Source organism: Branchiostoma belcheri, unplaced genomic scaffold, assembly GCF_001625305.1.
Source record: "Branchiostoma belcheri isolate BF01 breed outbred unplaced genomic scaffold, Haploidv18h27 scaffold49, whole genome shotgun sequence".
Classification (NCBI taxonomy): Eukaryota; Metazoa; Chordata; class Leptocardii; order Amphioxiformes; family Branchiostomatidae; genus Branchiostoma; species Branchiostoma belcheri.
The window spans coordinates 2363060-2376135 of record NW_017804120.1 but is presented as its reverse complement, the minus strand read 5'-3'; the positions used below and the strand labels follow the sequence as shown (position 1 = coordinate 2376135).

General features: G+C 40.1%; 2 protein-coding genes across 2 annotated transcripts in view; both read right to left on the bottom strand.

Moving 5' to 3' along the window:
• The window catches only part of LOC109479476 (agrin-like), a 9099-nt gene extending 8492 nt beyond the window's left edge, over positions 1-607 (bottom strand). Inside the window, exon 1 of the mRNA XM_019781441.1 lies at positions 437-607. Within this exon, the coding sequence (XP_019637000.1) occupies positions 437-479 (43 nt within the window). The 5' untranslated portion in view covers positions 480-607. The remainder of the gene's footprint in view (positions 1-436) is intronic.
• Positions 608-1234: 627 nt separating this feature from the next.
• Positions 1235-13076, bottom strand: part of LOC109479475 (agrin-like) — a 12895-nt gene continuing 1053 nt past the window's right edge. Inside the window, exons 2-17 of the mRNA XM_019781440.1 lie at positions 12324-12533; positions 11563-11772; positions 10799-11008; positions 10047-10241; positions 9294-9503; positions 8564-8758; positions 7821-8030; positions 7077-7286; positions 6342-6533; positions 5538-5744; positions 4899-5108; positions 4169-4378; positions 3420-3629; positions 2692-2883; positions 2360-2557; positions 1235-1832 (exon numbers count right to left, since the gene is read on the bottom strand). Of these exons, the coding sequence (XP_019636999.1) occupies positions 1694-1832; positions 2360-2557; positions 2692-2883; positions 3420-3629; positions 4169-4378; positions 4899-5108; positions 5538-5744; positions 6342-6533; positions 7077-7286; positions 7821-8030; positions 8564-8758; positions 9294-9503; positions 10047-10241; positions 10799-11008; positions 11563-11772; positions 12324-12533 (3208 nt within the window). The 3' untranslated portion in view covers positions 1235-1693. The remainder of the gene's footprint in view (positions 1833-2359; positions 2558-2691; positions 2884-3419; positions 3630-4168; positions 4379-4898; positions 5109-5537; positions 5745-6341; positions 6534-7076; positions 7287-7820; positions 8031-8563; positions 8759-9293; positions 9504-10046; positions 10242-10798; positions 11009-11562; positions 11773-12323; positions 12534-13076) is intronic.

Genomic DNA, 13076 nt, shown 5'->3' with positions numbered 1-13076 from the left:
AGGTCCAAGATTTTTCTTGAAAAGATGGACTGGAATCGTAGAAAAACTGCTCCCTTTCTTATTGTATAAAAATTTATCTCGCTAAAATTTAAAAACGCACGAAATGCCATTTTAGAAGGTTCATTTTTCAAAATTTCCCGGGGGAGTATGCCCCCGGACTCCCCTAGGAACCTCGCGCCTTTGGCGCTCGAGGTCCCCTCAAACAGTGGAAAGAACTCCCCCATTCAAAATCCTGGCTACAGGCATGATACGTCTCCAGTCCCTTTTTCATATTCCAATATTAAATACAGGTCAAACTGTACACCATTATCTCGCAGTTCCTGTTCATGTTTAGCCACCCTCTCTCCACCTGCCGTCCTGTATCTTCGCTACAACAAGTTAATCTAATTACAGATATGTTACCACACCAAAAAAAAACAAAAAACGTTTTCCTTACCAGCTATCAGAATAGTAACGAACACCATCTGCATGATAGCCATGATGTCCCTTGCTGTTGTCTGGATTGACTTCGATAATAACACAGTAGCCGTACGCGTAAGTCTTCACAACAAATTAGCTACTAGTATTTTTGCTTGAAGAGCTTAACTTATATCAGTGAGCTTTTTTTTGGCACTGGAAGCAGGATGTGACCTCGTACTTTACACTAGGATCGGTGACATCCGTTTTTGGCTGCGCCCGTTTACACACATCAATAAAAGGTGTCAGTATGGCCTTAGCTCAATATATTTGTTCCGTAAGTATTAGTAAGTAACTTTGTTCCCCATGTAACTTTATATTTAGTAAAAGCTATAAGGCCTAGGACCCTAAATCTATGCTGATCAGACGTGGTAACACTCATTGTACGGTCGTCATACATTCGCGTCTGTTTTTTCATAGTCGTTCACAGATAAAATTCAGCTATCATGTAATGCCGAAACAATAGCGGTAGATTCTTTCGGCTGTGGGTTCTGTCACGATTTGCCTGAAAATGCCAGGACTTACTAATCTCCAAGCAGATCCCTATCGGTGGCAAAAAGACAGTATCAAATTGGCCATAGTATCCATTAACCAAAGAAGGTCCGCGGCTACCGACGTTGGTGGGGATAGCGAAATAAAAGGTAAAAATATAAAAAGGTAACGATCATTCCCCCACAACCTCTGCTTGGAGAGTAAGGACTTACGACCTTCGACGAATGTCACCACAGCCTAGCTCAACTTTTATGGCTACCTTTTTTATCTTTCATACTATATCATTATAATAATGATAATGTCTGCTTAAGCTTGTTCATAATTGTCTTCAGTCAGTCTACGTACCGGCCTAGTTTTTTTATTGGCCAAAGGAAAACAACACAAATTCTGCAGTTTGATCTTAGTGTCATTTATTGAACGGAATATGTTCGTTTGTTTATACGTCAACGTTTAGTCATATCCGTCGTACGGCTTAAATCGGCAGACATTCTTAGAATAGTCGGGAATGTGTCGCCTAACATTTTGCCATCTTGTCACGACAAATATTGCCGTACATAAATCATTGTTAACGGTCAAATCTGTCACATTTGACAAATCTGTAGCCTCGCTAGGAATCGCTATTTTTTTTTTCAAATAAATCGTACGACGTATGTGACGGCACCTCAAAAGTATCCCGACAAGTACAACTCCCTGCCAATGATGATCTCACAGCAGATGTGTCAGTCGGGCTTGCTCTGTGGGTATCTTAGATTGCACGATCATGCACGATGCCATCATGGATGACGCCATCTTGGATGGCGGCGCTATCGTGGATGAGGGCGCCATGTTGGCAGAAGCCATCGTCAGCCACAGTGATGGTATGGTGAGAATTGGGATGTTGAGTGCTGAAAATAATAAAAGAAGTAAAACACTTAATTACACCCATTAATAATCTTTAACCTTAATATGCATATGCATACTCTGTCAGTAAGGCACTAGGAATGTGAGATCGTGTGTCCTAACGGCAGAGTGTCACCGACCTTGTGCCCTTGAGAAAGGTATTTTACACGACATTCCTCGTGAGCATTGTCCTCTGCGTCGGTTGTGGCATAAAAATAAGTTGAAAAACTTAAGTGTGTTGATATTATATTGACTCTCATGGAACAAAAATTGCCAAAATTCTGACAGAAAATGGTTACTTAAAGGAGCCAGGGCTGATTTCTAGGTACCATCTAAAAATGCAGGACTCATCTTGGTGCTTGTTTATGCAGTTTTCAATGCCCAAAGTATGAAATGCTGCTTCAAAATGTGCTAACGTGAAGCAGTATGTGTCAATATCACAAAGCTGGCCTAATTCAGCATATTTCCAGTTTGGGCGCCCAAAAATCGCATTGGGTGCCTTTACCTAAAATGTTGGAAGACTGGAACCTACCTATATATGCAGGCAGCGCTCTCCAGGAAGCAGATGTTGTCATAGATTTGCCCGTTACTGCCGCAGACTGGAGAGTAGTACTCGGGACAGAACATCGGGCAGTCGTTATCGAACTGCCGCTTGCGGCCACCTGGTGCACCGTTACAGGGGCCATTGTATGCCACTGTGATGGTATGATGGGCGTCGGGATGTTGAGCGCTGAAAGAAACAAAAGGATGAATGAAGACTTCTTTAATGACTTCAATAATAATAAAAACAATTTAAGGATTCAATTGTAAACAAGAAAAACTAACTAAAATGTTTAAAACTCTAATTGCAATGTTGGAACGTACCTGAAAATGCAGGCGTCAATCTCCAGGTAGCAGCGGTTGTTGTAGGTCTGATGGTTACTGCCGCAAACGGGATCGTAGTCATTGGGACAGTGAGCATTGCAGTCATCGGTACCAGGGTTGAACTGACGCTTACGGTTACAGGGTCCAGTGTGTGCCACGGTGATGGTATGATGGGAGTCGGGATTTTGAGCGCTGAAAGAAACAAAAGGATAAACAAATATTTTATATCAGACTTCGATAATGATTAAGTAAAAGAAGACATTCGCAACCCCATAAAGAATAAGAAAGCAAAAGAAAAATCTTTGAAAAAGACATTAATATAGGATAGATGTAAATGAACATAATATAGTAAATAAAAATTGTATCACTGTTCCCAGCTAATGGCAATGTTATGTATCCATTCGTAATGAAGAAACGATTAATAATTCAATAGCTATAAGACCGCCATACACTGGTGTCAAGGTTGAGTTGATTGTTAATCTGAACTGTCCCTAGCCTGCTTGGAGGAGTTTTCCAACACAGTTAAGGGGCTAAAAAAACACTTAGGGATTGGCACCACAAATTTAATTACCGATTGCAAAGTTCCTGTGAATCTTGTTTGTTGAATTTCAAATTAAGGCAGTCTCTTTTTTTGTGCGAATAAATTTACAAAAACTTCAATTTCCAACAAGAAAACTCCAGCTCCAAACTCAGAGGTTTTAAAATATGTTTGCAATGCTTCATCGTACGTGTAGAGGCAGTTGTCCAACTCCATGAGGCAGCGGTTGTCGTAGGTCTGCCCGTTACTGCCGCACAGCGGATCGTAGTTGTGCTCGTTACAGTGCGCATTGCAGTGATCGGTGCCGGGGTTGAACTGACGCTTACGGTTGTCGGCTCCACTGTTGCAGGGGCCAGTGTATGCCACAGTGATGGTATGATGGGAGTCGGGATTTTGAGCGCTGAAAGAAACAAAAGGATAAACAGAGTTTATTGCAGATGATTTAACAAAACATAAAGAAGACATTCACAACCCCCATAAGGTGAGGACCATAAATAGAAATGCAAAAGAAAAATATTTAAAAAAATAAATCAACATAGGGTAGATGTAAATGAACACAATATAGTGAATAGAAAATGTTTTTATCACTATTCCTTTACTTTAATGCTATGTATCCATTCGTAATTAAGAAAACACTTATCACCTATACGACTGCCATAGGTTAGTGTCAAGGTTGAGTTGATTGTCAATCTAAACAGTCCCTAGCCTGCTTGGAGGAGGTTTCCCACACAGTTAAGAGGCTAAAATACCACTTAAGGATAGTCGTTACAAATTTACAGATTGCAAAATTCCTGTGAATCTTGTTTGTTGAATTTCAATTCAGGCAGTCTAATTATTTTGTGCGAATAAATTTACAAAAACTTCAATTTCGAACAATAAAACTCCCGCTCCAATGCAAATTCAGAAGTTTTAAAATATGTTTGCAAAATTTCAGCGTACGTGTAGAGGCAGTTGTCCAACTCCATGAGGCAGCGGTTGTCGTAGGTCTGCCCGTTACTGCCGCACAGCGGATCGTAGTTGTGCTCGTTACAGTGCGCATTGCAGTGATCGGTTCCAGGGTTGAACTGACGCTTACGGTTGTCGGCTGCACTGTTGCAGGGGCCATTGTATGCCACGGTGATGGTATGATGGGAGTCGGGATTTTGAGCCCTGAAAGAAACAAAAGGATAAACAGAGTTTGATGATTTAACAAAACAAGAAGAAGGAATTCACAACCCCTGTAAGGTGAGGACCATAAATAGAAATGCAAAAGAAAAATCTTTTAAAAAAGAAATCAATATAGGGTAGATGTAAATAAACACAATATAGTGAATAGAAAATGTTTTATCACTATTCCTTTACTTTCATGCTATGTATCCATTCGTAATTAAGAAAACACTTGTTATCTATACGACTGCCATAGGTTAGTGTCAGGGTTGAGTTGATTGTCAATCTAAACAGTCCCTAGCCTGCTTGGAGGAGTTTTCCCACACAGTTAAGAGGCTAAAATACCACTTAGGGATAGTCGTCACAAATTTACAGATTGCAAAATTCCTGTGAATCCTGTCTGTTGAATTTCAAATTAAGGCAGTCTCATTATTTTGTGCGATTAAAAACTTCAATTTCCAACAAGAAAACCCAAGCTCCAAACTCAGAAGTTTTAAAATATGTTTGCAATGCTTCAGCGTACGTGTAGAGGCAGTTGTCCAACTCCATGAGGCAGCGGTTGTCGTAGGTCTGCCCGTTACTGCCGCACAGCGGATCGTAGTTGTGCTCGTTACAGTGCGCATTGCAGTGATCGGTGCCAGGGTTGAACTGACGCTTACGGTTGTCGGCTCCACTGTTACAGGCGCCATGGTACGCCAAGGTGATGGTATGGGGGGAGTCGGGATGTTGAGCGCTGAGAAGAAAAAAAAAAAAAACAACTAAGACTTTATCATATACTTCAATGATGATTGACAAAGAAATTCACAGACCATGTTAGGGAATGACCGGGAAATAGAAGTGCAAAAGGACAATATAAGAAAGGCAAAAGGCACATTGTAAATAGACGTAAAATAGTAAATAGAAAATTATCTTTATCACTATTCCTTCGTGGCAATTCTATGCATCCATTAATGATTAGGTTAAAGAAACTTGAAGAAACAATTTAATTGATATAAGACTACCTCAGCTTGCAAGGTTCCTGCAGTTCCTGTCTGTGAAGTTTTTATTCAGACTAACTCTTATAGGTTGTGGCAATAAATTTGCAAAAACTTCAATTTCGAACAAAAAACTCTAGTCCCGAACTCAGAGGTATGACATCCCCGTTTGCAACAGTAGAACGTACCTGAACTGGCAGGCGTCCAACTCCAAGAAGCAGCGGTTGGTGTAGGTCTGGTCGTTACTGCCGCACACTGGATCGTAGTGGTCGGAACAGTGCGTATTGCAGTGCTCGTGGCCGGGGTTGAACTGACGCTTACTGTTCTTGGCTCCACTGTTACAGACACCATTGTATGCCACGGTGATGGTATGATGGGACTCGGGGTGTTGAGCGCTGAAAGAAACAAACGGATAAATCTTAAAATGATAAAACAAGGAAACCCATTCTCTCACTTCAGAGTCTGAACTCTCCGATTACAATATAATCATCTGTATTTATATCTCCATAGCCGGAACCAGGTTTCAGGGACCTAGACGGCCAAGCTCAGCCAGTTCAGAAGTGTCACAAACACGGCAACATAGAGTCACCCGGACACTTTGTTTTACTTTTGCACTGTAAGGATTTTGGACACTGAATAAGACTATTTCCTGAGAGTGGTGAAGGAGGCTACTTACATCAGGGCCCATCATCCTTCACTTAACCGCGACGGGGGCCGACATCGTCTACCAGATATCTTTGACCCAGTGTTAACGTCACATGTCAAAGAAGCCACGTGACAAGCCTCACTGGGTCAGTCTACTGAGGAAGATCAGAGTGACTGGTCGAAAGCTCTAGTCTAGATGAGAAAACTTTTTGTGTTGGATCTAAAGTTTTAACTCTAAACATGTAAATACCAACACAGATGAACTTCTATGATTAAAGCTATCCAATGATGATGTTCCTACTGTACTTTAGAGACAGCGAGTTCCAGAACATATTAGTTGAACGAACCTAAACATGCAGTCGTCCAACTCTAGGAGGCAGCGGTTGTCGTAGGTCTGCCCGTTACTGCCGCACACTGGATCGTAGTGGTCATTACAGTGCGTATTGCAGTGCTCGTTGCCGGGGTTGAACTGACGCTTACGGTTACAGGGTCCAGTGTGTGCCACGGTGATGGTATGATGGGAGTCGGGATTTTGAGCGCTGAAAGAAACAAAAGGATAAACAAAGAGTTTATTACAGACTGCAATGATGATTAACAAAACAAAAATAAGACATTCACAACCCCATAAGGTGAGGACCATGAATAGAAATGCAAAAGAAAAATCTTTAAAAAAAGAAATCAATATAGGGTAGATTTAAATGAACACAATATAATGAATAGAAAATGTTTTTATCACTATTCCTTTACTTTAATGCTATGTATCCATTCGTAATTAAGAAAACACTTATTAGCTATACGACTGCCATAGGTTAGTGTCAAGGTTGAGTTGATTGTCAATCTAAACAGTCCCTAGCCTGCTTGGAGGAGTTTTCCAACACAGTTAAGGGGATAAAATAACACTTAGGGATAGTCGTCACAAATTTACAGATTGCAAAATTCCTGTGAATCTTGTTTGTTGAATTTTAATTCAGGCAGTCTCATTATTTTGTGCGATAAAATTTTCAAAAACTTCAATTCCCAACAAGAAAACACCAGCTCCAAACTCAGAGGTTTTAAAATATGTTTGCAATGCTTCAGCGTACGTGTAGAGGCAGTTGTCCAACTCCATGAGGCAGCGGTTGTCGTAGGTCTGCCCGTTACTGCCGCACAGCGGATCGTAGTTGTGCTCGTTACAGTGCGCATTGCAGTGATCGGTGCCGGGGTTGAACTGACGCTTACGGTTGTCGGCTGCACTGTTACAGGGGCCATTGTATGCCACAGTGATGGTATGATGGGAGTCGGGATTTTGAGCGCTAAAAGAAACAAAATGATAAACAAATATTTTATAACAGACTTCGATAATGATTAAGTAAAAGAAGACATTCGCCGCAAAGTGAGGACCATAAATAGAAATGCAAAAGAAAAATCTTTAAAAAAAGAAATCAATATAGGGTACATGTAAATGAACACAATATAGTGAATAGAAAATGTTTTTATCACTATTCCTTTACCTTAATGCTATGTATCCATTTGTAATTAAGAAAACACTTATTACCTATACGACTGCCATAGGTTGGTGTCAAAGTTGAGTTGATTGTCAATCTAAACAGTCCCTAGCCTGCTTGGAGGAGTTTTCCAACACAGTTAACAGGCTAAAATACCACTTAGGGATAGTCGTCACAAATTTACAGATTGCAAAATTCCTGTGAATCTTGTTTGTTAAATTTTAATTCAGACAGTCTAATTATTTTGTGCGAAAAAAATTTACAATAACTTCAATTTCCAACAAGAAAACTCCATCTCCAAAGTCAGAGGTTTTAAAATATGTTTGCAATGCTTCAGCGTACGTGTAGAGGCAGTTGTCCAACTCCATGAGGCAGCGGTTGTCGTAGGTCTGCCCGTTACTGCCGCACAGCGGATCGTAGTTGTGCTCGTTACAGTGCGCATTGCAGTGATCGGTGCCGGGGTTGAACTGACGCTTACGGTTGTCGGCTCCACTGTTGCAGGGGCCAGTGTATGCCACAGTGATGGTATGATGAGAGTCGGGATTTTGAGCGCTGAAAGAAACAAAAGGATAAACAGAGTTTATTGCAGATGATTTAACAAAACAAAAAGAAGACATGCACAACCCCGTAAGGTGAGGACCATGAATAGAAATGCAAAAGAAAAATCTTTAAAAAAAGAAATCAATATAGGGTAGATTTAAATGAACACAATATAGTGAATAGAAAATGTTTTTATCACTGTTCCTTTACTTTAATGCTATTTATCCATTCGTAATTAAGAAAACACTTATTACCTATACGACTGCCATAGGTTAGTGTCAAGGTTGAGTTGATTGTCAATCTAAACAGTCCCTAGCCTGCTTGGAGGAGTTTTCCAACAGAGTTAAGGGGATAAAGTACCACTAAGGGATAGTCGTCACAAATTTACAGATTGCAAAAATCCTGTGAACTTGTTTGTTAAATTTCAAATTAAGGCAGTCTCATTATTTTGTGCGAATAAATTTACAAAAACTTCAATCTCGAACAAAAAAAACCCAGCTCCAAACTCAGAGGTTTTAAAATATGTTTGCAATATTTCAGCGTACGTGTAGAGGCAGTTGTCCAACTCCATGAGGCAGCGGTTGTCGTAGGTCTGCCCGTTACTGCCGCACAGCGGATCGTAGTTGTGCTCGTTACAGTGCGCATTGCAGTGATCGGTGCCAGGGTTGAACTGACGCTTACGGTTACAGGGTCCAGTGTATGCCACGGTGATGGTATGATGGGAGTCGGGATTTTGAGCGCTGAAAGAAACAAGAATTACAGCCTGCAATTATGATTTAACAAAACAAAAAGAAGACATTCACAACCCCTGTAATGTGAGGACCATAAATAGAAATGCAAAAGAAAAATCTTTAAAAAAAGAATTCAATATAGGGTAGATGTAAATGAACACAATATAGTGAATAGAAAATGTTTTTATCACTATTCCTTTATTAATGCTATGTATCCATTCGTTATTAAGAAACACTTAACGATTTGATAGCTATACGACTGCCATAGGTTTGTGTCAAGGTTGAGTTGATTGTCAATCTAAACAGTTCCTAGCCTGCTTGGAGGAGTTTTCCCACACAGTTAAGAGGCTAAAATACCACTTAAGGATAGTCGTCACAAATTTACAGATTGCAAAATTCCTATGAATCTTGTTTTTTTTTAATTTTAATTCAGGCAGTCTCATTATTTTGTGCGAATAAATTTACAAAAACTTCAATTTCGAACAAGAAAACCCCAGCTCCAAACTCAGAGGTTTTAAAATATGTTTGCAATGCTTCAGCGTACGTGTAGAGGCAGTTGTCCAACTCCATGAGGCAGCGGTTGTCGTAGGTCTGCCCGTTACTGCCGCACAGCGGATCGTAGTTGTGCTCGTTACAGTGCGCATTGCAGTGATCGGTGCCAGGGTTGAACTGACGCTTACGGTTGTCGGCTCCACTGTTGCAGGGGCCATGGTATGCCACGGTGATGGTATGATGGGAGTCGGGATTTTGAGCGCTGAAAGAAGCAAAAGGATAAACAAGGAGTTTATTACAGACTGCAATGATGATTAACAAAACAAAAAGAAGACATTCACAACCCCTGTAAGGTGAGGACCATAAATAGAAATGCAAAAGAAAAATCTTTTAAAAAAGAAATCAATATAGGGTAGATGTAAATAAACACAATATAGTGAATAGAAAATGTTTTATCACTATTCCTTTACTTTAATGCTATGTATCCATTCGTAATTAAGAAAACACTTGTTACCTATACGACTGCCATAGGTTAGTGTCAAGGTTGAGTTGATTGTCAATCTAAACAGTCCCTAGCCTGCTTGGAGGAGGTTTCCCACACAGTTAAGAGGCTAAAGTACCACTTAGGGATAGTCGTCACAAATTTACAGATTGCAAAATTCCTGTGAATCCTGTTTGTTGAATTTTAATTCAGGCAGTCTCATTATTTTGTACGAATAAATTTACAAAAACTTCAATTTCCAACAAGAAAACCCCAGCTCCAAACTCAGAGGTTTTAAAATATGTTTGCAATCCTTCAGCGTACGTGTAGAGGCAGTTGTCCAACTCCATGAGGCAGCGGTTGTCGTAGGTCTGCCCGTTACTGCCGCACAGCGGATCGTAGTTGTGCTCGTTACAGTGCGCATTGCAGTGATCGGTGCCAGGGTTGAACTGACGCTTACGGTTACAGGGGCCAGTGTATGCCACTGTGATGGTATGATGGGAGTCGGGATTTTGAGCGCTAAAAGAAACAGAAGGATAAACAAATATTTTATAACAGACTTCGATAATGATTAAGTAAAAAGAAGACATTCACAACCCCGTAAGGTGAGGACCGGGAATAAGAAAGCAAAAGAAAAATCTTTGAAAAAGACATCAATATAGGATAGATGTAAATGAACACAATAAAGTAAATAGACATTGTATCACTATTCCCAGCTAATAATATAATGGCAATGCTATGTATTTATAGGTAATAAAGAAACACTTGATAATTTAATAGCCATCAGACATAAGCCATATATTGGTGTCAAGGTTGAGTTAATTGGCAATCTGAACTGTCCCTAGCCTGCTTGGAGGAGTTTTTCAACACAGTTAAGAGGCTAAAATACCACTTAGGGATAGTCGTCACAAATTTACAGATTGCATAATTCCTGTGAATCTTGTTTGTTGAATTTCAAATTAAGGCAGTCTCATTTTTTTTGTGCGAATAAATTTACAAAAACTTCAATTTCCAACAAGAAAACCCCAGCTCCAAACTCAGAAGTTTTAGAATATGTTTGCAATGCTTCAGCGTACGTGTAGAGGCAGTTGTCCAACTCCATGAGGCAGCGGTTGTCGTAGGTCTGCCCGTTACTGCCGCACAGCGGATCGTAGTTGTGCTCGTTACAGTGCGCATTGCAGTTATCGGTGCCGGGGTTGAACTGACGCTTACGGTTGTCGGCTCCACTGTTGCAGGGGCCATTGTATGCCACGGTGATGGTATGATGGGAGTCGGGATTTTGAGCGCTAAAAGAAACAGAAGGATAAACAAATATTTTATAACAGACTTCGATAATAATTAAGTAAAAAGAAGACATTCACAGCCCCGTAAGGTGAGGACCAGGAATAAGAATGCAAAAGAAAAATCTTGGAAAAGAACATCAACATAGGACAGATGTAAATGAACACAATATTATAGTAAATAGACATTGTATTACTATTCCCAGCTAATGGCAATGTTATGCATCTATTCGTAATGAAGAAACGCTTAATAATTCAATAGCTCTATATATAAGACCGCCATATATAGGTGTCAAGGTTGAGTTGATTGTTAATCTGAACAGTCCCTAGCCTGCTTGGAGGAGTTTTTCCAACACAGTTAAGAGGCTAAAATACTACTTAGGGATAGTCGTCACAAATTTACAGATCGCAAAGTTCCTGTGAAACTTGTTTGTTGAATTTTAATTCAGGCAGTCTCATTATTTTGTGCGAATAAATTTACAAAAACTTCAATTTCCAACAAGAAAACTCCCGCTCCAAATTCAGAAGTTTTAAAATATGTTTGCAATGCTTCAGCGTACGTGTAGAGGCAGTTGTCCAGCTCCATGAGGCAGCGGTTGTCGTAGGTCTGCCCGTTACTGCCGCACAGCGGATCGTAGTTGTGCTCGTTACAGTGCGCATTGCAGTGATCGGTGCCAGGGTTGAACTGACGCTTACGGTTGTCGGCTGCACTGTTGCAGGGTCCAGTGTATGCCACGGTGATGGTATGATGGGAGTCGGGATTTTGAGCGCTGAAAGAAACAAAAGGATAAACAGAGTTTATTACAGACTGCAATGATGATTGACAAAACAAAAAGAAGACATTCACAACCCCATAAGGTGAGGACTATGAATAGAAATGCAAAAGAAAAATCTTTAAAAAAGACATCAATATAGGGTAGATGTAAATGAACACAATATAGTGAATAGAAAATGTTTTTATCACTATTCCTTTACTTTAATGCTATGTACCCATTCGTTATTAACAAACACTTAACGATTTAATAGCTATACGGTTGCCGTAGGTCGGTGTTAAGGTTGAGTTGATTGTCAATCTAAACAGTCCCTAGCCTGCTCGGAGGAGTTTTCCAACACAGGTAAGAGGCTAAAATACCACTTAGGGATAGTCGTCACAAATTTACAGATTGCAAAATTCCTGTGAATCTTGTTTGTTGAATTTCAAATTAAGGCAGTCTCATTATTTTGTGCGAATAAATTTTTAAAAAGTTCAATTTGCAACAAGAAAAAAACACCAGCTCCAAACTCAGAGGTTTGAAAATATGTTTGCAATGTTTCAGCGTACGTGTAGAGGCAGTTGTCCAACTCCATGAGGCAGCGGTTGTCGTAGGTCTGCCCGTTACTGCCGCACAGCGGATCGTAGTTGTGCTCGTTACAGTGCGCATTGCAGTGGTCGGTTCCAGGGTTGAACTGACGCTTACGGTTGTCGGCTCCACTGTTGCAGGGGCCAGTGTATGCCACGGTGATGGTATGATGGGAGTCGGGATTTTGAGCGCTAAAAGAAACAAAAGGATAAACAAATATTTCATAACAGACTTCGATAATAATTAAGTAAAAGAAGACATTCACAACCCCGTTAGGTGAGGACCAGGAATAAGAATGCAAAAGAAAAATCTTTAAGAAGAAAATCAAAATAGGATAGATGTAAATGAACATAATATAGTAAATAAAAATTGTATCACTCTTCCCAGCTAATGGCAATGTTATGTATCCATTCGTAATGAAGGAACACTTGATAATTTAATAGCCATCAGACATAAGCCATATATTGGTGTCAAGGTTGAGTTGATTGGCAATATGAATTGTCCCTAGCCTGCTTGGAGGAGGTTTCCCACACAGTTAAGAGGCTAAAATACCACTTAGGGATAGTCGTCACAAATTTACAGATTGCAAAATTCCTGTGAATCTTGTTTGTTGAATTCCAAATTAAGGCAGTCTCATTTTTTTTTGTGCGAATAAATTTACAAAAACTTCAATTTCCAACAAGAAAACCCGAGCTCCAAACTCAGAAGTTTTAAAATATGTTTGCAATATTAAA